This window comes from Suricata suricatta, chromosome 11, assembly GCF_006229205.1.
Source record: "Suricata suricatta isolate VVHF042 chromosome 11, meerkat_22Aug2017_6uvM2_HiC, whole genome shotgun sequence".
Classification (NCBI taxonomy): Eukaryota; Metazoa; Chordata; class Mammalia; order Carnivora; family Herpestidae; genus Suricata; species Suricata suricatta.
Genome location: NC_043710.1, coordinates 95,187,967 through 95,209,250, shown reverse-complemented (window position 1 = coordinate 95,209,250; position 21,284 = coordinate 95,187,967). Strand labels below are relative to the sequence as shown.

General features: G+C 43.6%; 1 protein-coding gene and 1 long non-coding RNA gene across 2 annotated transcripts in view; both read right to left on the bottom strand.

The window, feature by feature from the left end:
- Positions 1–632: 632 nt before the first annotated feature.
- Positions 633–6,217, bottom strand: LOC115305995. The gene is made up of 3 exons (XR_003915124.1): positions 6,131–6,217; positions 2,582–2,884; positions 633–994 (listed from the first exon to the last, which is right to left on the bottom strand). It is a non-coding gene; the product is annotated as an uncharacterized LOC115305995 (long non-coding RNA).
- A 4,637-nt stretch (positions 6,218–10,854) lies between these two features.
- LOC115306147 (caspase-12-like) overlaps positions 10,855–21,284 on the bottom strand; it is a 15,304-nt gene continuing 4,874 nt past the window's right edge. Inside the window, exons 6-13 of the mRNA XM_029956388.1 lie at positions 20,988–21,050; positions 17,436–17,524; positions 16,855–17,028; positions 15,757–15,991; positions 15,211–15,357; positions 12,032–12,141; positions 11,528–11,647; positions 10,855–10,995 (exon numbers count right to left, since the gene is read on the bottom strand). Coding sequence (XP_029812248.1) covers positions 11,549–11,647; positions 12,032–12,141; positions 15,211–15,357; positions 15,757–15,991; positions 16,855–17,028; positions 17,436–17,524; positions 20,988–21,050 — 917 coding nt within the window. The 3' untranslated portion in view covers positions 10,855–10,995; positions 11,528–11,548. The remainder of the gene's footprint in view (positions 10,996–11,527; positions 11,648–12,031; positions 12,142–15,210; positions 15,358–15,756; positions 15,992–16,854; positions 17,029–17,435; positions 17,525–20,987; positions 21,051–21,284) is intronic.

Sequence of the window (21,284 nt, the reverse complement as noted above, 5' to 3'; positions counted from 1 at the left end):
AATCATGAGGCTCTCAACACAGCAAGCAAGTTGGAAATGCTCCAATTAGCAATAATTGCAGAATCAGCACTTACCGTTCACTTGAAATAAATGCCTCTTTAGAGGAACTACAATTTAAATATTTTTCATACAAATATAGAAAACAACATGGTCTCAAAAGGAAATAAAATAAAAACATGCTGATTGGCAGCTGAGGTAATTGCTGTGTTCACGTTATCTGTTGTTACATTAAAAAATATGCCCTCCATTTTTATTCCCATTGCTATAGATGGAACAGTATATATATTTTGCATACTGGATCGAAGTCATAGTTCAATAGTAATGTTTCTTTAAAGATAGTAACAGATACTTAATGTCTCATGATATTGGGGAAAGGTTAGAATCGGGGGAAGGAATAGAAATCCACATTAAATGAACAGTAAGTTTTCAACGTAATGTATTTGTGCTACTAAATTCTCTATCAGATTTTTCTTTAACAAAATGGGTAAAATTTATATAGTTTAACATTGGGACTATTGGAAAGAAGCAACAATAAATACAAATTTTATTTCAAAATCTTTTCTTTTTTAGAAAGTTTTACTTTAAATTTTAGTTAGTTAACATACATAACATTAATTTCAGATATGCAGGTATCTGGATTTCTTTCAGAAATATAAATAACACCCAACTTTAAGACATGCTTTTGTCTTGAGTATAATAGGTTGTGACTTGGGGTCATGGGTTGCTTTCTTGAATTTCTGAAACCAAAGGTAATATAATGAAGCTGAGATCATTACAGTGGTCTCTATGATACTTGAAGAAGAAATGAGAACTTCCCAATATTTCTGAGTTCTTGGTGAGGTTACATTGTAGCTTTCATGTTCAAGATGACCTCTTCAATGTAGCCATAATGTATATCACCTCACTGTGTCAGTCAAAAGTCGGGAGACTTTCCACATGTCATCAGCATGCCTTCCTGCCAGTGCAGTGCGAGTCTGCAGGTTCATCCAGTGACCTGGGTGGAAACTCAACATTTCAAGCTTTGCATTGGGAAATCCATTCTGAAGGCATTTGCAAATCTATCTGTTGAGAAAATTTTCTTTTGTCCAAATAGAATTTAAAAGAAGTGGAATGATTCTCTCAAATCACAGCTCTTTTTTTTAGTGGAGTCCTTATCAATATGTAACACTCTTAAAAGAATCATGAGGATAACGTATCTAATGATATGTTTCTTGTATTCTGGCATGAAGATAAAACACTTTGAACTTGAGTCAAAAATGATATTTAAGCATCAATCGGTTAAGCGTCCGACTTCGGCTCAGGTCATGATCTCACAGCTCGTGGGTTTGAGTCCCTCATTGGGCTCTGTGCTGACAGCTAGCTCAGAGCCTGGAGCCTGTCTTCTGGATGGATTCTGTGTCTCCCTCTCTCTCTTACCCTTCCCTGCTCATGCTGTCTCTCTTTTTCTCTCTCTCTTTCTCAAAATTAATAATAAAAAATTTTTTTAAAAAAGATGTTTAATTTCTTATCTATATATGATTGTATTTCCATCCCAAATCACAAAATCTCCAGTCTATCCTGCATTGGTATATTTGCATAATTTGGGGGAATGTATATATGATTTGGGGATTTTTCTCTCCTCTTGTAAATATTTCTGAGCGTGCGTATGGGAATATGGGGGCATGGTCCTGACTCTGGTGGAGCTGATTCCAACCACACTGGAAAATGCATCATTACCAGTCATGACAATTACACTGAAGGAGGAAAAAAAATCACTAATTTTAATGCAAGCAGATAAACAGGACATCTCGTTTCTGTCAGGGGTCAGAGAAGCCTGTGTGAAGAAGTGCCTGTCAAGATAATGGCTGACAGGGGCAGAGGCCTTGGCCCTATGGACAGTGAAGGGAAGGTTATTTCAAGCAGAAGGAACTAATGAGAGCGTGAGGTGAGCAGTTGCTCCCCTGGGTGTGGCTCCAGAGCACTAATGGTGCCAAATGAAATTGGAGGCGTCAGGAGGGTCTGTGGAAGATTTTGTATTTAATCTAAGACCATCGAAGCTATTGCTGAAGAAGTGATCAGATGCAGGGGTGGGAGCGGGGAGCTAATAGCATCAGGGGGACACAGCATCTAATAGGAATTGAGCTTAGCCGGTGTCTCCTTGCTGTCCCTTGCTGGCCTATGAGCTTTTCGCCTCCGCCTGATGAAAAATGAGTCTCCAGGTTTCTCATGCTGGGGGCGCCTTCTCTTCTGTAGTTTCCTTCAGATAGACAAGAAGGTCAAAGCCCTCTTTTTCCACTTCTAAAGTATTAGAAAATAGGGGTGTGTTTTTCCTGAGAATTGCCACATCAGGCCAAAAATACACCAAGTTCCAGGAGAGCATTAAATGGCTCCAAGACCGAAAGCCCTGACAAATCGCAACTGAGTAGGAGGCGACAGGGGTGTGCATTCCTTCCCTCACGTCTCAGCATATGTGAGTGAGTGTGTGTGTGTGTGTGCATGCCTGAACCTGTTTGTGCGTGTGCACCTGTGTGTGCATGCATGCGCCTTTGTGCACTAGTTTAGGAATTCCCATGTGTGTCCTACGGCAGCGTCGGGTACTTACGTATTTCCTCCTTATCTTCAAAATCCAAATCTTCCTTCACAAGCCCGCTTGTAATAACAGCATTCTTTTTGACTTGCCTTCTTTCAGAAATTTAAACTCTCCGGTGAGTCCTAGGTTCCATTTTTCTTCCTTGGGTCTTTCAGAGTCTGGTGCCTCGCACGTTGGACTGATACCCAGTGGAGGCTTTCTTCGGCCTAGGCTTTGCTGATTCTATAAAAACTAGCAGCTCCATTTTCTCGAGATGGGGAATTTTCTTCATTCTCTCCAACAGTAAAGGTTAAAGATGGATTTCCTCTCCAGGTCCTTAAAGGCAAAAATACCGGTTCCAAGTGAATTAAATTGTCTCCAATGAGTACATAGTTTAATCTCATTATGGATTTTAAATATATCTTATTAATTTGACTTTAACCTGATTTTATAAATAACAGCCTTGGCTTTATTGTGCTGGGAAGCATTTGCCTCTCCTTCCCCATGTCTTCTGTCAAGACAAAGACCACTCTGTTAGCTAAGGATTTGTTATGTCGGGCTCACCTTATCCAGCGGTATCTGTCAAGTACACTAATGAGCACGCTGTCCCACAGGTCATACAACAGCAAGGCTTTCAGACCAAATTAAAATGGCCAAACACTATGGCTTATTCAATTAAGTAAAACACCGAGCAAGAAGCAAGAATGAAATAAATTGATACCCTTAGATAGCGCAAGAAGAGGCTGAAAGGGCCACGCTCCCTGAGTCCTGATGTTGGCATTGTTCGTGACCCCTGCTCCCCACGCTGTGTCAGCCTTCACGACTGAGGGTTTGGCAATGAGAACCAGAGTTGAGGTCAGAACAAGGGAGGGCCACAGAGGAGAATCTTTCACTCTAATGGCACCCCCTACTCTACCCAAGAGTTGTAGGGCAAAGGTTCTTGGTGCATGTGGAGCTTCCAGTTGGCCTCTTGAACAGCCTCTGGTCTTATTTGTGTTTCTCAAGTAGAGCTTATGCTGGATCAGAATGGAACCATATTGGGCATCAACGAATGGTGGAAAAGTTCTTATCTAACGGTGGCATGATCATGATGTGGTTCTGTCCATCCCTTTGTATCTTTAACCAGCATATTCCTGTTCTATTGCATCTTCTAATTTTTCTATCTCGGGCACGTCTTACGTATTACTAACTTACTATCTATATTAAATCATAAGAATTCTGTATCTCACAAGTTATTTCTTATTCCTTATATACAATAAACCTCTCCTATGAATTTTACCTATAAGTCATATATTTAATTTCTGGCATAATACTGCCTCTACTTAATACTTTTTTTGAACTCCATCCATCCTATTTGTGTTCCTGTCATCTAAGCAGAATTGAATATTCTCAGCCGTACAGAAAATCCCCATCACAGAATGCCATTAGCTGAGCCACCTAATTTAATTAGTGTCATAATCACAAAATCTATTCTTTCTCTCCCCCACAGTTTCCCTGACAAAAAAGGAGAATTTGCATATTTTAAGGACATTAAGAGACACTTGTGGTAGTTCAGGTGGGAGATAGTGTCTTCAGCGTAGGCTAAAAGTACAGACTGTTGAGAAATTGATAAACCTGAGAGGAATCAATGGGTAGAATTGAGCAAATTTAAGTGGGGTTTGCAAGAGAGAAAGATATTAAGGTTAATTCTCCGGGTTCTGTGTCTGTACATGTACCATATGCTAAAAGCGTGTGCAAAGATTAGAAGAAGAAGAAATGAAGGAGTGGACAGGGGTGATACCTTTGTTAACAAATTGAAGGTTTGTGGCAACCCCAGGTAGAGAAAATCTGGCACAATTTTTCCAAGAGCATTTGCTGACTCGATGTCTTGTGTCACATTTTGGTAATTCTTGCAAGATTTCAAAATCTTCATCATATTTGTTTTGGTGATCTGTGATCAGTGATTCTGAGTCACTAAAAACTCTGATGGTGGTCAACATTTTGTGGCAAAAAAAGTATTTTTTTTAATTAAGGTATGTGCATTGCATTTTTAGACATAATGCTACTGCACACTTAATAGACTACAGTATGCATAAACATAACTTTTGTATGTGCAAGGAGACTAAAAAATTCATTTGATTCACTTTATTGAGATATTTGCTTTATTGCAATGATCTGGAACTGAACCCACAATGTCTCTGAGGTATGCTTATAATGTATGCAAATTCAATTTTGGAATTATGCTCCAAGGGAGATAGTGAGTTGGTAATTAGTTAAATATTAATGTGAAACTTAGATGACAAATCTGTGGCGTACATACAGTGAGAATGTTTCTACATCTGTATGAAATTATATACCATGAAATTGGATGATGGCATCTAGGAAGAGAATGCAGAAGGGAAGAGAAACTCAGTGAATCGTATTGTAAGCACACATACGTACGTATTTATACTGTAGTATATGCAGTTCCCATTTTTAGTTTTATATTGTGTCAACTTAGCCAACAGAGCTAGGTTTCTCAGAATTTCCTTCCATGCAGATTTTCAGTTAGCTTCATGCACATGGGATATTGTTCATGAAATGTGGAAGATTTGGAAGCAGCCATGTTCTTTTTAAATTTTCTTTTTACATTTATTTATTTTTGAGAGACAGAGAGAGACAGAGTGTGAACAGGGGAGGGGCAGAGAGGGAAAGAGACACAGAATCTGAAGCAGGCTCCAGGCTCTGAACTAGCTGTCAGCACAGAGCCCGCCGTGGGGCTTGAACTCAAGAACCATGAGATCATGACCTAAGCCGAAGCCGGATGCTCAACCAACTGAGCCACCCAGGCACCACTTGCTCCTCTTTTCTTGATGCTACAGTAGTATTCCCACCACCACCACCACAACACCACCACCACCAACAACAAAATAATAAAGAGAAAAGTTGTTCATACCAGTATCATTTAGGGGTTCAATAAAAAAAAAAACAAAAGCATCTGAAAGTTGGTTGAATGGTTCAAGTGAGGTTGATGCTTCTCTGTTTATGGCTAGAGCCAGAAATCCACCAGCCAAGTAAGAGGTGATTGAAGATGGGCCTGAAGTGAAGGGGGCAGGACAAGCTGCAACATGCAAGGAAGAGACAGAAACCAGGGCCACAGCCAGAAGCTGCTCACTGTTTCCGAACCTCCACCCTAGAAAAGCAGGTGTCCTCCAGGAGGGATGCTGAGCTCAGGCTTGGAGAAGCTCGTGCTGAACTCACGGTTGGATCTAAACATTCATCTGACCCACGAGTTGCAAAGGCTGATGGAGAAACTCGGGCTGGACCTGACTCTTTTCCCGAGCCAAGCACCTGAGTGGTAGCGCTCCTGAGCTGGAAGGTGGTTTGGGTCCTTCGCTGACCTTCCACGTTTGAAAAGAACATGCTGGGGCACCACGGTTTGTGAGTTCGAGCCCCATGTCGGTATCTGTGCTGACAGCTCAGAGCCTGGAGCCTGCTTCAGATTTTCCATCTACCTCTCTCTCTCTACCCCTCCTCTGTTCACACTCTGTCTCTCTTTCTCTCAAAAATAAATAAACATTTTAAAAACTGAGTAAAAAAAAGAGAGGAGCAGAATAAACTTACCAGGGTACAGAGACAGCATCAGGCCTGGTACTCTGATGTGGGGGCTGGAATTCTCCAAACTCCGGTTGACTTTGCTCAGCCCATCTCCCATGATGTTCTGCTAATAAGGAGCGAAGGAGATAAGAACACAGAAGGACAAGAGGAGAACTCACTTGTTTCTTGACGCCTGCCAGCAGTGACCCTTGTCTCCAGAAAAGGTGGTCAGTTTCAGGTCTGGGCCTGTCCCATGACTCCCGGAGCCCACCCCCTCACCCCTCCTGAAGGCGGTCAGCGGGGCCCTTGCTGAAAAGGTCTGGAGTCTACGTCGTGGGACTCCCATGTCCAGGCTTCAAACCCCAAGGGCTACTCCACCAGGCCCTCCTCAGACATCCATGTCCTGATTTGGCAGCAATTTGGCCTTTGTGTTCCCTCGGTACCTCCTTTCCTCACGTTCAGTGTTTGAACACTGGACTTAGAAATCTCTCTGTCATGTTTAATCTCTTGATCCCTGTGATGTCTTTTGTCTTACGTGGACCCTGACAAACACTGTCTCTCAAAACATGTGAAACATGGCAGAGGGGTACCCAGTAGTTGGGAGAAAATGATCAAAGAAAATTTCTTTGAGGAGCTGAATCTTCAGTGAGAAAATGTTTATAAGAATGTTTTACCAAGTTCTTAGGATAAATAAAAACATTCCGATGAATAATGTTTCTCCTCTTTGCTCTTACTGCCACTGTTATTGCTGGTTTCATCCATTATTACTATTATTGTTGTTGTTAACAGTCTTATTATGAGGGGTAATCAGGGTTTAGACAGCTGCGGGTGTTCTGGAAGTGGGGTAAGTAGTCAATCCAGGAAAGGAAAATGAGTACACATACAGGCACGTAGAACGTGGACAGGCACATGGAGCCCGGCACAGGGAAGGGCAGGTAGGTCAGCGGACATGGGCTTCCGGATGGAACACTGAGGGGAGCAAGGACACCACAGAGTTTGAGGACTGTGAGAACAGGTGTGTGCCCTGTTCTGCAGAAGAGAAGGAACTAGCAAACTCCTGACTGACAGCCCTTTCAGAGCGGCGTCTCTCTAATGGAGGTCTGCTTGCTTTTCTGGAGAAGACACATGTGGAAGCAGGTTGACCAGCACTATTTCAGATGACAGGTACAGGCATTTGACAGGAATCGGTGACGGGGCATGGCAAGACAGAATGGATTTGGAGACAAGGATGTAGAATTGGCAGCGCTGGTGATTGATTTGGTTGAGAAGGAGAAGGTAATTAACTTGCAAAGCAAGGTTCTTGCCAGGACAAGTGTGTGTGAGCCAATGCCAGCCATCAACACAAGGGTTCTAGAATAGAAAGAGGGACAGAGCTGGACTAAGTAAGACTGTTAGTTCACTTTAAAGCAGGGTGTGTTTTGGTCCATTTGGGCAGATTTAGCAAAATAGCACAGACTGGGTGCCTTCTAAACAGCAGACATGTACTTGGAAGTCTGAGATCAGGGTGCTGGCGCATTCAGGTGAAGGTCCAGCAGAAATCTCCTTGAGTCCTCGCAGGCAGGAAGGGGCCAGGGAGCTCCTGAAGGCTCTGTTACAGGCACAAATCCATGAGAGCCCCACCCATGGCCCTAAATACCTCCCTGGGACCTCTCCTATCATCACACTGGGTGACGATTCCCAGTGTGGGGGCACCTGCGTGGTCAGTTAAGCATTCAACTCTTGATTTTCCCTCAGGTCATGATCTCAGGATGGTGATATTGAACCCTGTGTTGAGCTCTGCACCAAGAGCAGGCAGCCGGCTTGGGATTCTCTCTCTCCCTCTCTCCCTGCGACGGATGCATTCTCTCTCCCTCTCTCTCACACGCGCACACAATAAATAAATAAACTAACAAACATTTTTAAGAGAAAATTTCAACATGTGAATGTTGTAGGGACACAAGCCTCTAGACATGGCAGGGTGTTTTAGATACCTATTTAAATAAGCTCTGTATATGTAGCAAAATGTCTGTCTTTTTCACAGTGACATTCCCAACGGCTCCTATTAAATTAGGCAGAGAACAACCACACAGGCACTGTATATGGAAGGAAAGATGTTTGATTGTGAAGGAAAGAATGCATTATGAATTTTCACCACACAAATAATAGTTGTTCCCAAAGAAGAATCTAGAAAAAAAATGAGTAGGTTTGTTTGATAAAATACGAAGAAAACCAATCCCCAACTAAAACAAAGCCGACGTTTTGTATCGTCAAAGAAAAAGGTTGTATTGTCAAGCCATTTGGAGAAACATACTGTATGTTTTATCTCCGTAGGTTCACAGCACGATGTTTTTAGATGGATTCATTCATCTAGACAAAACTTGAGTCTGCTCCGGGCCAAGCATGGCTCTAAATTCTGTGACTACTGTCACGGAGGAAGCGGAGGCTCCGCCCTCACAGAGCTTACAGTCTCCTGGGGTGAGACGAACATATAAATAGCAGATAAATCACATAGTGTGTCACAAGTAATCAGTACCGTGGAAAAACGATTAAGAAGGGTGAGGGTCCAGGGGTACTAGGGTCAGGAGAAGGCTGGCTGTGTCACTCAGAGGAGTGAGGTCACTGATGAGGGATTAACTTAGTGGAAACCCCAGAAAGGGCGGTAAGCAGTCCTGCAGTTATGGGGTGAGGGGGGCAATCGGTTCAGGCAAAGGGGTTAGCGGATTCCGAGGGAAGAATGTGCCTTTTCGGGTGAGAGGCACAGTCCTGGCTGGGCTTGGAGCCAGAGAGGTGGCCCAGCAGCGGATCCTGTGAGTGTCGGCCAGACCCCGCACGGACCGGTGGACAAGAGAAAGCACCAGCTAACATTTAACCTGCACACAGCGCCCTATACGCATGGGAAGAGATGCTTAACCAGTTTAGAAAGCAAACAAATAAAAATCAGAGTAATTGTGATTTGGGGCCTGATAAATTAGTGATAGATTACACATTGTGCATTGTGCTGATAAAAATACAGGAAAATGGAGCATCTCACATTCAGCTCCTGGGAAGTGCACATTCAGACAATTTTTTGAGCACTACCCTCAAAATTTAAATATTAATACTTTTGACCCTGTCCCTTTAGTTCTGCAAGTTTATTCTAGTAGTATTATCAGAGAGAAACTTGAAGATATATTTAGGAGGAAAGGTTTATTATAAAATTGCATAGGATAATACACATTTGGAAACATATTAGTAAAATATGTTCTGATCCATCCATTAAATCCAGTTTAGGCACCCATCAATGTGAAAGCAGTGTCTGGCAGAGACAGAGGGACCCGATATTTGCTTTTCCCCCTTTCCTAATAGAAACTTGTAATTTTTTAGCTAGGCATTTGGCCACAAGGAATAAACACTTCATTTCTCAACTTCTGGGGAGATGTGAGTTACTTTGTGACTCAGTGGTGGTTCTTGGCTTATAGGAAGAGAGGATTTCCTGAAAGGAAGGGGGCCTGAGTCTGCGGGTTCTTCCTCTTTCTTGATGGCTGGGCTGCGCGTGTTCATCTTAAGAGCCGCAGCTCCAATGGGCCTCTGGAGACGTGACCTTCGGCATCTCAGGGGCTCAGTGAAGAGGACTCCAAGGAGAATTGTCCCACCCCCCCCTCGGTCCCCGGTCACCTTCCCTCACCCTCTCAAGCTTCAGCTGTGTGTATTACGGATGCTTCACTTCTCCATTTAATCCTAGAACATGATTTTAAATAAATACAAGTGCAGGTCATAGAGCACCTTACACAGTTAGGTTTCTAAATGCATCTATGAGTCTGTGTATGTGGAGAGAGAGAGAGGGAGCAAGACTACAAGATGGAGGAGAGAGAACATAAATCATTTCGCGGAACACTGGATTTTCATTTCCCTTTTTGTAACTTTCAATTCTAAAGGGATATTTTTACATAATCTTCGTGTTCTCAAGATTCAAACAAAATAAAGCTTTTAATTTTTTTCCGTGCTTATAGACATGACTTTTTTTCATAAGTTTGAAAGGTAAAATAATGAATGTACAGATGCAGATATGTAGGAGTAACTTTTTAAAATGCCAACATTTAGATAATTAAAAAATACTACTAAGGAATAAATTCACACTGGCCTTTGTATATTTTTTTAGGTAAACTCAGAAGTGAACTTAGGGGTGCCTGGGTGGCTCAGTCAGTTAAGTGTCCGGCTTTGGCTCACGTCATGATCTCACAGTTTGTGGGTTTGAGCGTCTGACAGCTCAGAGCCGGGAGCCTGCTTTGGATTCTGTGTCTTCCTCTCTCTCTGACCGTCCCCTGCTCATACTCTTTCTCTCTGTCTCTCAAAAATAAATAAAAACATTAAAAAAAAAAAAACTAAAAAAAAAAAAAGCACGAACTCAGGGATGAAGATTTTTCAAATTCCAGGGATCACAAAAAATAATACTTGTAGTTCATTAGAAAATGTTATCAAAAATATCCTCTGGCCAAGTTAGAAATGAGTCAAAATAAATGAGAATCCAGTCTATACTATAATGTTCCAAGTTAAATATTAGTAGTATTCTTTCAAATGGAGAGTACAGGAAATGATCCTCTATAACAAATATTTCATCTGGAGAATATGATCTTTGCCTAATACCAGGACATCTATTAATGTAACCATTTATTCATTAAATATTGTTTAAATGTTTTTCTATACTTAAACTTTGTTTTGCAATGAAAACGTTTTACCCTTATAATAAAGTGAGAAAACACTCATAATTTTTTTTTTAATTTTATTAAGTACTAACTCAGCAACAATATGACAGTGATTTTCACTTGGCCTTGGTTGAGGGTGGGCGCTAGGGAAGTTTGGTATAAAAATATTCACGAGCAAACATTCACCTTTTAAAGTAGTAGATTCATCAAGAACATAATGGCTTGGTTTTCCTGGAAAAGTAGAGAGAAGAAAATATAAGGAAAGGGGCTATAGGAGATAAGGTGTAAACAGAACTGGTGTCTCCCATGAGTTGTGCCTTCACAAAAGGGCTATGGGCCCATCACCCCCGGAGGGGCGGTCTGCACCGGGTCTCACTGCCTCGGTGCGTGCGCTCGCAGCAGCGCCCAGTTGAAACTGTGGTACAGACAGGCTTCATCACCAACACAGGAGCAGTGTGACTCAGCCAAACTGACTTCTCTGGAAGGACGCCACACACCAGTTGTATATGAACGTCCAGTTGTTTTGTACAAGCTTTGGAACTACGTATTTTCCTCGAGAGCCGTGAAGACTGGAGGGTACCATTAGACTTATAATGTCTTATAATTTCATATAAAACCAGCGGTTCACAAAGGGTCATTAGGAACATGGGGACGAGACTCAGTACTAGGCAGCTACACTCTCTTATTGTTCTCCATTCTGTCTGGACTTGATGCACAGACTCTGAGCAGGCGACTCCCAAGTCCGCTTCTTGGAAATACTTACCTGAGATGCGGTGTATGAGTTTTAATTCCCAGGGAAGAGGTAGAAGTACCGTGTCATGGAGTCTCTCTCAATTGTGGGCATCTGGGTAATTACGTTTGGAGTCTCAAATGAATTTTGAACCTAAGGCAGTGAAGAAAATGCTCAGAGACTTCCTAAAAGGGAAATCTGGACTTCTCTCAGGAGTGACAGAATTTGTGGTACATTTTAAGGCTGTGGCCAGGTGGTGTACACAGAAGAAATGGTTAGCTTTTCCTTGGGTATAATACACCCACGAATCGGAAAAAGTATCCTCAGGCATTTTCTGAATAAGCAAGGCTGTCAGAATCAGAGAAACTCATGCTGATTCCGTGCAGTACGTCCCCAAAACCTCCTCTTTAAATAAACACGGAGTACAGGAAGGGATGTCAAGATGGCCGAACGGCTTTCAGGATTCCCCACGCACCCACCAAAAAAATTGAAAATGGTTGCATAGTTACATCATTAAAAAGACAAGAAGACCCCTACCTTTCGGAAAATCTCCTCCAAATGATGACAACAAGAATACATCTTGAAGTAGTGGATAAGTTGGGAAATGAAGAGAGAGCCTTCTGTGTTCAATCTCCAAGAAACATTATCTGCAAATAAAAGGTATGAAAATATTTGGAGATGTGGCCTTTGTGTAAGTGTGGAGTACTCTTAGAGTCAGAGATTTTGGACACAGTTTGCTTTGGGTGCTTTGGAGGCGAGAGAATGGCAAATCTAGATAAAGCAGGGACCTCTGGTTTCCGCAGCAGGGCCCACAGAAAACCGTCACGGACCCTCAGTCATCAACCCCGTTCATGTTTGAGGCAGAGCCTAAGTTATTCCCCTCAGACTGCAAGTAGCGGAAAAGGACCTAATTCCTTCCATGCCATTCCTTGATTCTGGACCTCCTCTTCATCTGTACTATTAATATTTTGCCTGTTTTTTATTGTGAACATCACTTGAGTGACCATTTCTCGTTACCATTGTGAGGTGATCAAATCTCTCCCACCATCAAAAAGCTAATAGTCGGGGCGCCTGGGTGGCTCAGTCGGTTAAGCCTCCGACTTCGGCTCAGGTCAGATCTCATGTTCGTGGGTTCGAGCCCTGTGTCGGGCTCTGTGCTGACAGCTAGCTCAGAGCCTGGAGCCTGCTTCCGGTTCTGTGTCTCGTCTCTCTGTCCCTCCCCCTCTCATGCTCTGTCTCTCTCTGTATCAAAAATAAATAAAACATTAAAAAAAAAAGTTAATAGTCTCCTAACAGCCACTGTGTCTGCAGCTGCCTTCCTGTTCCTTCCTCCTTTGCAATGTTACATTCCTCAGGTCTACTCTCCTCAGCGTCTTGACATCCTCCTAGCCCGCTCACCCCTGTCTGCTCTCTCCCCACCACACTGACTCTACCAAGTCACTTTCCCCAAGGCCATCCGAGGCCTCCAAGTCATTGAATCTCATGGTCACTCACTGGGTTTCATCTGGTCGCTCTCCTTCACATCAGAAACTGGTCATAAGTCCGGCAGATGTTTTTTTGGCCACTTTGACAACACATACCCTTACTTTTCTTTCTTATCCCCTGATAAGAAACTTCCTGAGCCCAACTTGTAGAAAAATACTTTCTCCTCCCATCTTGACTCCTATGAGTCTGCCAGCGTCAGCTTTGGGACCTCTTCTCAGTCTGTTTTCTGCTCCTAGATAATTTCATCCATTTTTAGACTATGAGATGTAATTCTCGGGCCAGTGCCCGAGAAGTAGGAAAATGCCTTTGGTATATTTCAAGATGAAATGGACAGAGTTACAATGCTGTGTACTTCAGAAAAGAGATCAGCGTCCGGATTCTTGCATTTTCTTACAGGATTCCCGTTTTCATGAACACACCAGGACCGTCCCTTGAGTCTTCTGTCTCATCTCTTCCTCCTCACCTGCCACATCCTCTAAACACTGGGTCTTACACATTTTATATACTAATTCCTTCTGGATTCAACAGCTGTGTCTCCCCATGCCTGCCGTTACCACCCGTGGCCTGTAACCCTGCAATAGCATTTTAAGCCGCCTCCGTATCTCCTCCTGCTGCGCTATCACCCATTCCCCACAGAATCCCCAGAGCGGTTAAATAAAAATGACAATCTTACCATTTCATCCCTTAAGTTCCACCAAAACTTACTATTACTATTAGTATAAAGTAATATTACTAATAAAGTATGTTAACAGGAAAGACCAAATCCTGAAGCTATGAGGCCCCAAATCACATGACCCCTGCCGACCTCTCCAACCTCCCTCTTGACACTTGCCCCCGCTCTCTGCTCCAGGCACACTGGCCCTTTTTTTCCAAGCTCCTTTCTTTCCCAGGCCCTCTGTGTTTTCCTGTCTGGAGTATCCCTTGCTTGCCCTTGACATAGTTAACTCCATCTTTGAACACATTTTTCCTCAAAGCATTTAGCACAGTTGACAGTCAGTATCTATTCGTGTGATATGGGGCCTGTATTTCCCCCTGAGTTAATCTCTGCCTCTCTGCCCAACCATACGCTCCATGAGGTTCAGTAACCACGTCTGCTTCAGTTGCAAATCTTACACCCTGAGCTCACTCCAGCTCGGCAGATCGTGACATGTGCAAAAATGAACGCAGGAACTTCACATGTTAGACTTCATTTCCTTAAGTAAGTTAAACAGTGTCTTAGATATATATCAGGCCATATGTGCCTTTCTAACTTCCTTTAATCTTTAAAAGTATAGATAAAGTTTTATTAAATAAAGTTTTATTAAAACTCCAATATGTAAAACAAAGAGGGTATGACTATTCCAGGTACAGAATGGCTGTTCCATGAACAGCCTTTTCCCTGTTTCCCCAGCCTACATTCAGAGGGTCCTCCAGTCCCTTGCTGCTCACGTGTGGCCACAGACAACTGGCACCAGCCTCACCGCAGGGTGTTTTAGAAAGGCACACTCTCACTACCCTCCCACACCCATTGAATCAGAATCCTGCCTGGTAATGTCATTCACAAAGGATTTCTCTGCACATCAAAGTTTGTACTTGCTACAATAGAAGACTTAAAACTGTGACTTTGTAAACAATATTCTTGAAATTGCCCTGGTTCTCCAAATCACCCCAGTACTGTGGATGACTGATAAATAGATTTTTTGTAGGTTTGACCATGGTCAGCTCACCATCCCTTGTGTTTCTATCTCCTACAATGTCCTTCCTGCCAAAGAAGGATTTTCAGTCGTTGGCTACATGATGCTGAAGTCATGCATTTAAATATTGACTATTTTGTACGATTAGATCTAAATAATAATGCAAGAGGTTCTGGAATGTGTGAAGAAAGTACCACAGTTTTACTTATTGCCTCGGTTAATTGCTAGGAGGCGATGAGGTGGACCAACGCATGAGACTGAAACAGGCTTCTGCGCCATTGCTGTCTGAACAAACAAACAAAAACAACTCTGATTTCTACTTAGACAATTTTAAGACTGGATCCTCATAAAACTCTGGTTTACTTTGAATGTTTCCTCCAAAATCAAGACTTCTAGCTCTCTAGTTATAAAAATCTCCATACTTTAAATCTCTTCTTTGCCTACCATCTACCATGAGGGAAAAGCTGTTCTTGCATTCGTGATCAGATGGGATCACAGCCAAGCCTGTGATCTGGAAACTAGCAGGAGATCGAGAAGCTTCTCTCTGAAGTCACTTACGTGGAGTTGAAGATTTGAAAGCAATAAAGTCCTTCTCCACATGGGTCCTTCCTATGGCGTCACTGAAGAGGTAGCGTGTCAGGGGCTGGTTCTCTGGAAATGCAGATGCTTCTCCCACATCCGTCACCCAGACGGACCCATTGCCTCCTGGAAGAGACACTCTTGTCTTACAAAATATGTTACACACACAGACACACACTTTTAGCCCTTACATCTTTACTCCAGTACATTTCCATCTGGAATTGATTAAAAGTGCAGGTATCTTTCTGCTAGAAAACCTGCCTCACTGACTGGGAACCACACAGAGCCCCCTTGAATTTAGCAGAACGTAGCCCCAGGTGATGGGGACGTGCGCTGTGATTCTAGCGTACTTAACACTTTGTCCCCAGTGATGCGGGCTTCGTGTCTCTCGGGGGCGGGCCGAAGTGCAGCTCTACCCTGTGGGTCCTCTCCCTCCGCCCTGGAAAGGTGAAGCCTGGGCACCAGGCTCGTCACAGAAGGAAGTGGACGGCCACCCCCTGGGCCCCTCCCCCCGCTCCGACTCACTGCCTCGGCAGGCCTGCATGATGATGATCTTCGGTTTGTCTTTGAGATTTCTGCAGTTACGGTTGTTGAAAATTTGGAAGATGGTGTCATCATGAAGGATATCCGGCTCTTTGTCCTTATGCTTTGTCCCACAGATCCCGTCCAGGATGCCGTGAGACATGAACACCAGGAATGTGCTGTCTGAGAAGCGGTGCTCTGGGCGCGCGGCAAAGAGCTCCAGCTCGGCCTTCATTTCCTGCAAGAGGCTCCACAGTTACTACCTGGGAGGCAGCCATGTATACTTTGTGCTCACACAGAATGTGGTGTTTACAGACACCCTCAAGGGGGAGAGAGAGCAGAAAGTGAGGGATCAGCAATTCGGACAGAGTGGAATTGCACATGAAATTACATTCTGACATAAAGCTAGAAACTTAGATGTACAGAATGTAAAAGTTAGCAGGGTTTTTTTCATACAGCATGTAGCCCAGTGGTGTTCAGTAGACCCTTAGACTGAGGGAGACACTAGGAGGTGGAGCAGAGGGAGGGACCCAGGAGGTGACAGGTCTCTGCCAAAGCCTTTGCTTTTCACAACAGTGTTACAGGCTGCAGTTGCCCTGAGTTCTCATTAAACAAAGGGTGAGACAGAGACAGAGGAACTGTTTTCTACTGACATAGAGACATGAACAAATTCCTTGTTAGCTTTAAAATGGTTTGGCCAAAGCCACCTGCAGTGTTCTTTTTTGATGAAGCCAGAGTCACACCTTCTTCTGTGTATGTGTGTGTGCAAAACTTTTTTTTTAACTGCATACTTGGCTTCACATTCAGACACATGATATTGAAATTATAAAGGCCTCAGAGTTGTGTCTCACATAGGCTATCAAGGGAGGGGTGTCCCCCAAATTGAGAGCATTAGAAAGAGCCAGCCTTTGTAGTGAACTACTCCTGTCTCAGTCCTGGCCCTCGGAGTGCACCCTGGGAGAGGCTGAAATCAGGAATGCCTGTTCTGCAGAAATGCAGTTTGTGTAACATGCACTGCGTTCTTAAAACTGCAAAATAAGAAGACCAGGAAGGAAAGGAAAGAAAAGGAAAGATGTCCATCCCACTCTCCTGGGCCATTACCGGAGCAGTGAGATTTTCCTTTAGAACCACTGAATATCCAAGGTTTTCAAGCAAGTCTTGCATCCCCGAAATGTCCTTTTCAGAGCCTTGTCGCTCAGAAAGATGATCAAAGTTTTTGTTGCAAATGATGAGGGCCAGCCGTGTTCGGCTCTCCTTCTCCATCACTGGATATATCTGTAATTAATAGACACAGAGTGAGCCGCACCGGCCTCCCTGCTTTTGCCTCCAAATCCTGTACAAACAGGCCTTGGGACAGCTGGACAACTTGGAGATGGAAATTCGTACTCATGAACAAGAGGCCAGACTAAAAACGTGTTACATGTTACTATATCTGAGAAGACTCACTGGGAACGTGGCTTTGGCTCACTGGTGGGAAGAGTTCAAAGTATATTTGAGGATGTGATGAAACAGACAGGAATTGTGAAGGAAGAGCCCCTTAATTATATCACATGATTGACTAACATCCTCTGCCCACGGGGCTGATCCTAAGGCATTCGTAACACGAACTACAATTTCCAGTGAGTTCCCAGCAAGTTGTGTGAGTGGACAACCTTGCGTGCTCCTATTCCAAAGTGTATTACCTCGTGGGCCCCTATTGTCCTTGGTTCCTCAAAATGGCTACAAGGACAAAGCTTCACGTTGATTTGGGAAGCCTGGATTTCCTGAAAAACTACAAGAGAGAAAATTACTCATTCAGGAGTAGCGCCCGCTGCCTGGCAGTCATGTCGATCTTTTCATTGGCCCCTGTTCTTTGGAAGTGCTTACTGCCGTCCCTCAAAAAGCTTGATATAACAACGGCAACAAATCATTTCGTGTTACAAGTGACAAAAACAGAAATCTTCAGTACTCCGTCTTTGTTTCTGCTCTTAGTGACCCCACCGACAATTTTGGGTTTTGTCAGGGGTCATGACATGGGCTAATCTTTCCATCCTGGTGTTAGGATGGAAATACACAAACACACTACCTAAGATTTGGAAGGAAGCCTGATGTTCTTGTGGTCCAGTCAAGTCGTTATTCAGTTATTTAACTCCACTGAAATATCCCTACTGTGCTATTACCACCAGTGCAATGTCTCCACTAACAGAGACCCTGCAGAATTCTAAAGCATTTTGACCAGTTCTGAGGATCCTAAAGTGTGAGCCTTCTAAGCACTGATTTGTATTTCCTGCATTGGAACCATCCAGACAAATGTCTAATTCCTTTTCCCGTGAAAGCTCACCAATACTTCTCTGGCTTCTTTCCTCGCGTTTCAATTGTTTTATGCAAACATTCCCATAAAAACCATGATAATAATTTCTCTTCATTGTGTTGACTGTGTGGGAAGCTTAATTAGAACAGGAAAGATGTGTTTACTCTCTGTATTTCCTATGTCCAGAATGCCTATCTGGCACGGATTAAAAGGTTATAACTGCTTAGTAATGAATAGTTACCTTCCAAGACTTGAAAATAGCTACCAAGTATCTACCCCTTTTCTTGTTGTAGTCTTCCGTTGGGAGACAAACCTTCTGTTCCTTCCAGGATTGTTGGGTCAGAATGATTTTATTTTGTGAACCAATGAATCTGCTCATTCGCCTGCATGTCTGCCCACCTCCCGTTACGAAGGACGGCACGATCTTCCTCCCACCCCAGGGCAGAGACTCTCCTTACACTCCAGCGTGATCTCCTCTCACCTGCCAGAACTGGACTCGGGCATTTCTAAGTCCCCGTCATCTGCATTGTCTGTTCCCCCTCTTGCCCCTGCGGTGCTCTCCCCGCTGGCGTGTCACATGCCTGATTTCCCTTCATCTGTGACACACTCCACCCGCACTCAACTTCCTGTCCGGCTCTGGATGCGTTCCCCAGCTCCACTTCTCAGTACAGTTCACTCAAGGTGGTGTCTCTTTTCACTATTTTCATTTTTACAACTCTCCTTTTCTTCTTGCAGTACACACTGGCTGTCACTGTCACCACTTATATGCTTGCGATCAAGGTCACCACTGACCATTTGTTGCTTCTTGAGCATTTACACGTGGTCTAGTACGCCTCGGTCCTTGCACACAGTTCTCCGGGCTTCTGAGGCCTTGCTGTCGTGCCCTCCTCCCGGGCCGGCTGCCTGTGGCCAGCACCTGCACTTCTCCCACACCTCCAAGACCAGGTCTTTCTACATCGGACCCTCTGGTGTTCTGTCAGTGTCTCTCCTGCAGTGGCCTCTTCCAGACATGTCATCCTAAGTACTGTCTCTATGCTACTCTATCCCGAGATTGACTCCCATGCCTGGTGCCTCTGTGAACAACGCGGCTGAATCTCCCTGTTTCTTCACATCTACACTTGGGTGTGATCCACGCAACAAGGTAAACACGTACAGAGAAGGACTCCTGGTTCGCCCACTCCTACAAATATGTTTCTCTTCAGATTTCTCTATACTATAGTTTTTTTTCTATCTCACTTCCTGGTACCTTCACCTAGCTGCCTACCGAAAACACAGAATCATCCTTGATTCCCCCTCTTCCTTATTTAGCCCACAGTCAGTCCAGCATAGTTTTTGTCGACTCTCCATCCAGAAAGCTCCAGATTGAACCACATGTCATCTTCCCTATTATGACAACACCAGCCAAAAGCTGTGATCTCTTAACTGAAACATTTGAACATGTTTGGCCTTTCTGACACTATGTTGATGTCCCTCCTTCACCCAAAAACTTCGGAGGACCTCTCTATTGCAAATACAACCAAATACTCTCCCACTTTCTAAAAGGCTCTAAATAGTATGGTAGCTCCAGGCTGAGATCGTAACAGCTCCTTCGACCATGCCCCCCCTAATTTTCTACTCTCCTCTCAGACTGACCATTTCTGACTCAAGCTAATGCTTTAGCTTCAGGGTACTGCACAGCCCCTGCCTTTGTCCAGGCAGTACTGATGATCACGTGAGATGCGCTCTCACAGCGGTTCATCCTGGCTTACGTGTCTCGCCTCTTTTCTTCTGTCCATTCCCTGAGTTACACTTGTATTTTGGTCATGCTGACTGTGTATGTACCTCACTGCACTGTAAACTCCATGAAAGCAGAATCTTTATTTATCTTGCTTCCCGCTATTAACAGAGCGATTAGAACAGCATATGGTAGGTTTTCAGCTAATATATGCATATATATACGGATATATGATCAGATAAGACAGTGAATAAAGATGGCAAAGTGTTTATGCCTTTGTAGGCTTATTCAGAACTTCTAAAAACATGCTAATAAAAACACAGCACTATCACTCCTTTCTAGATGCTATGATGCTTTAACGTGGTTCAGTAATTCATCAGTTTCTTTAGTGATCACCCAGTACGTGTGACTCATCCTGTTGTGCTTTCTTTTAATGTGTTTTTCTTAACCACATCTTTGTTCTGTTTGTGCAGTTGTTAGTGGATCACACTTTGATGTGTTTTGCATTCTTTATAGATGCTATTAATCTCATTGAAAAATATGAGTTTCAGAAAAGTTGGGATATTTCCACCAGGGAATGTGGTAAGTCAGGGGCAGTGATGGGCTCAGTGCAGAGATCACTCAGGTTTTATTACAGCTCTCTTTCTGCTGCGCTGAGGGGGCCTCTCTGTCTGCCTCAGCTTACCTAGTGTCACCATGTGTCCATGACACTGCCTGTCCTAGGTAGAACCCATGGCTGTGACCCCCAGCATTCTCCCCCAATTCATGATCTTCACTTTCACTTCCAGATTCTCAGAAAATGGAAGAACAGGATGTAAGTGTTGACCTTACTTGTGACTTGGGGATAGGTGAAGAAGTTAGAAGTTACCCAGAGTTTCTGAACCCATCTCAGTGGTTTTTCCCCAGTGACTTAGGACCCCTATAATATAGGGCCTTACCCTGAGTGCAATCTGAGGATTTCCATGAGCCAGTTGGTTTGGTGGCTCCCACTATGGGAAGATCTAGTTCCTGGGCTGACTCAGCAATTTTCTTTTTCTTCACTTTCTTCATGTTTATTTTAGGTTCCAAAGTGGAATGAGCCAGAAGTTAAATATCAGTGCTCTTCTCTGTAGATTATTTTCAGAGGTGGTAACTGAATGCACAGATTTCCTAGCTCTTTACTACAGTGCCTGAGGACACCTCTAGAAGTCTGCGGGTTTTCATTGTGATGTGAGATTTGAAGGCACTTACCTGTCAGAGAGGAAGATGATTTGGTTCTCACAGATTCATCATGCTCATTTTCATCAAGAATTTCTGATATAATGGAAAGAAGGATTTGTTAGCAGAAGTAGCACCTACATACTTGAATCTCTTTCTCATGCGCTCACAAGTAAAGGACACAGTTCAGCATGCGGCTGCCCCATGAAGCATGGAAATCTGGCTCGTTTTCAAAGTTCTGGGTTTGCTGTTGAGGCCTGTGCCTTTCTGCCAAGTGAAGGAGGAGACAGGGCTTCCATGAAACAAGAGCTCATTATGCTCCCGCTTGTG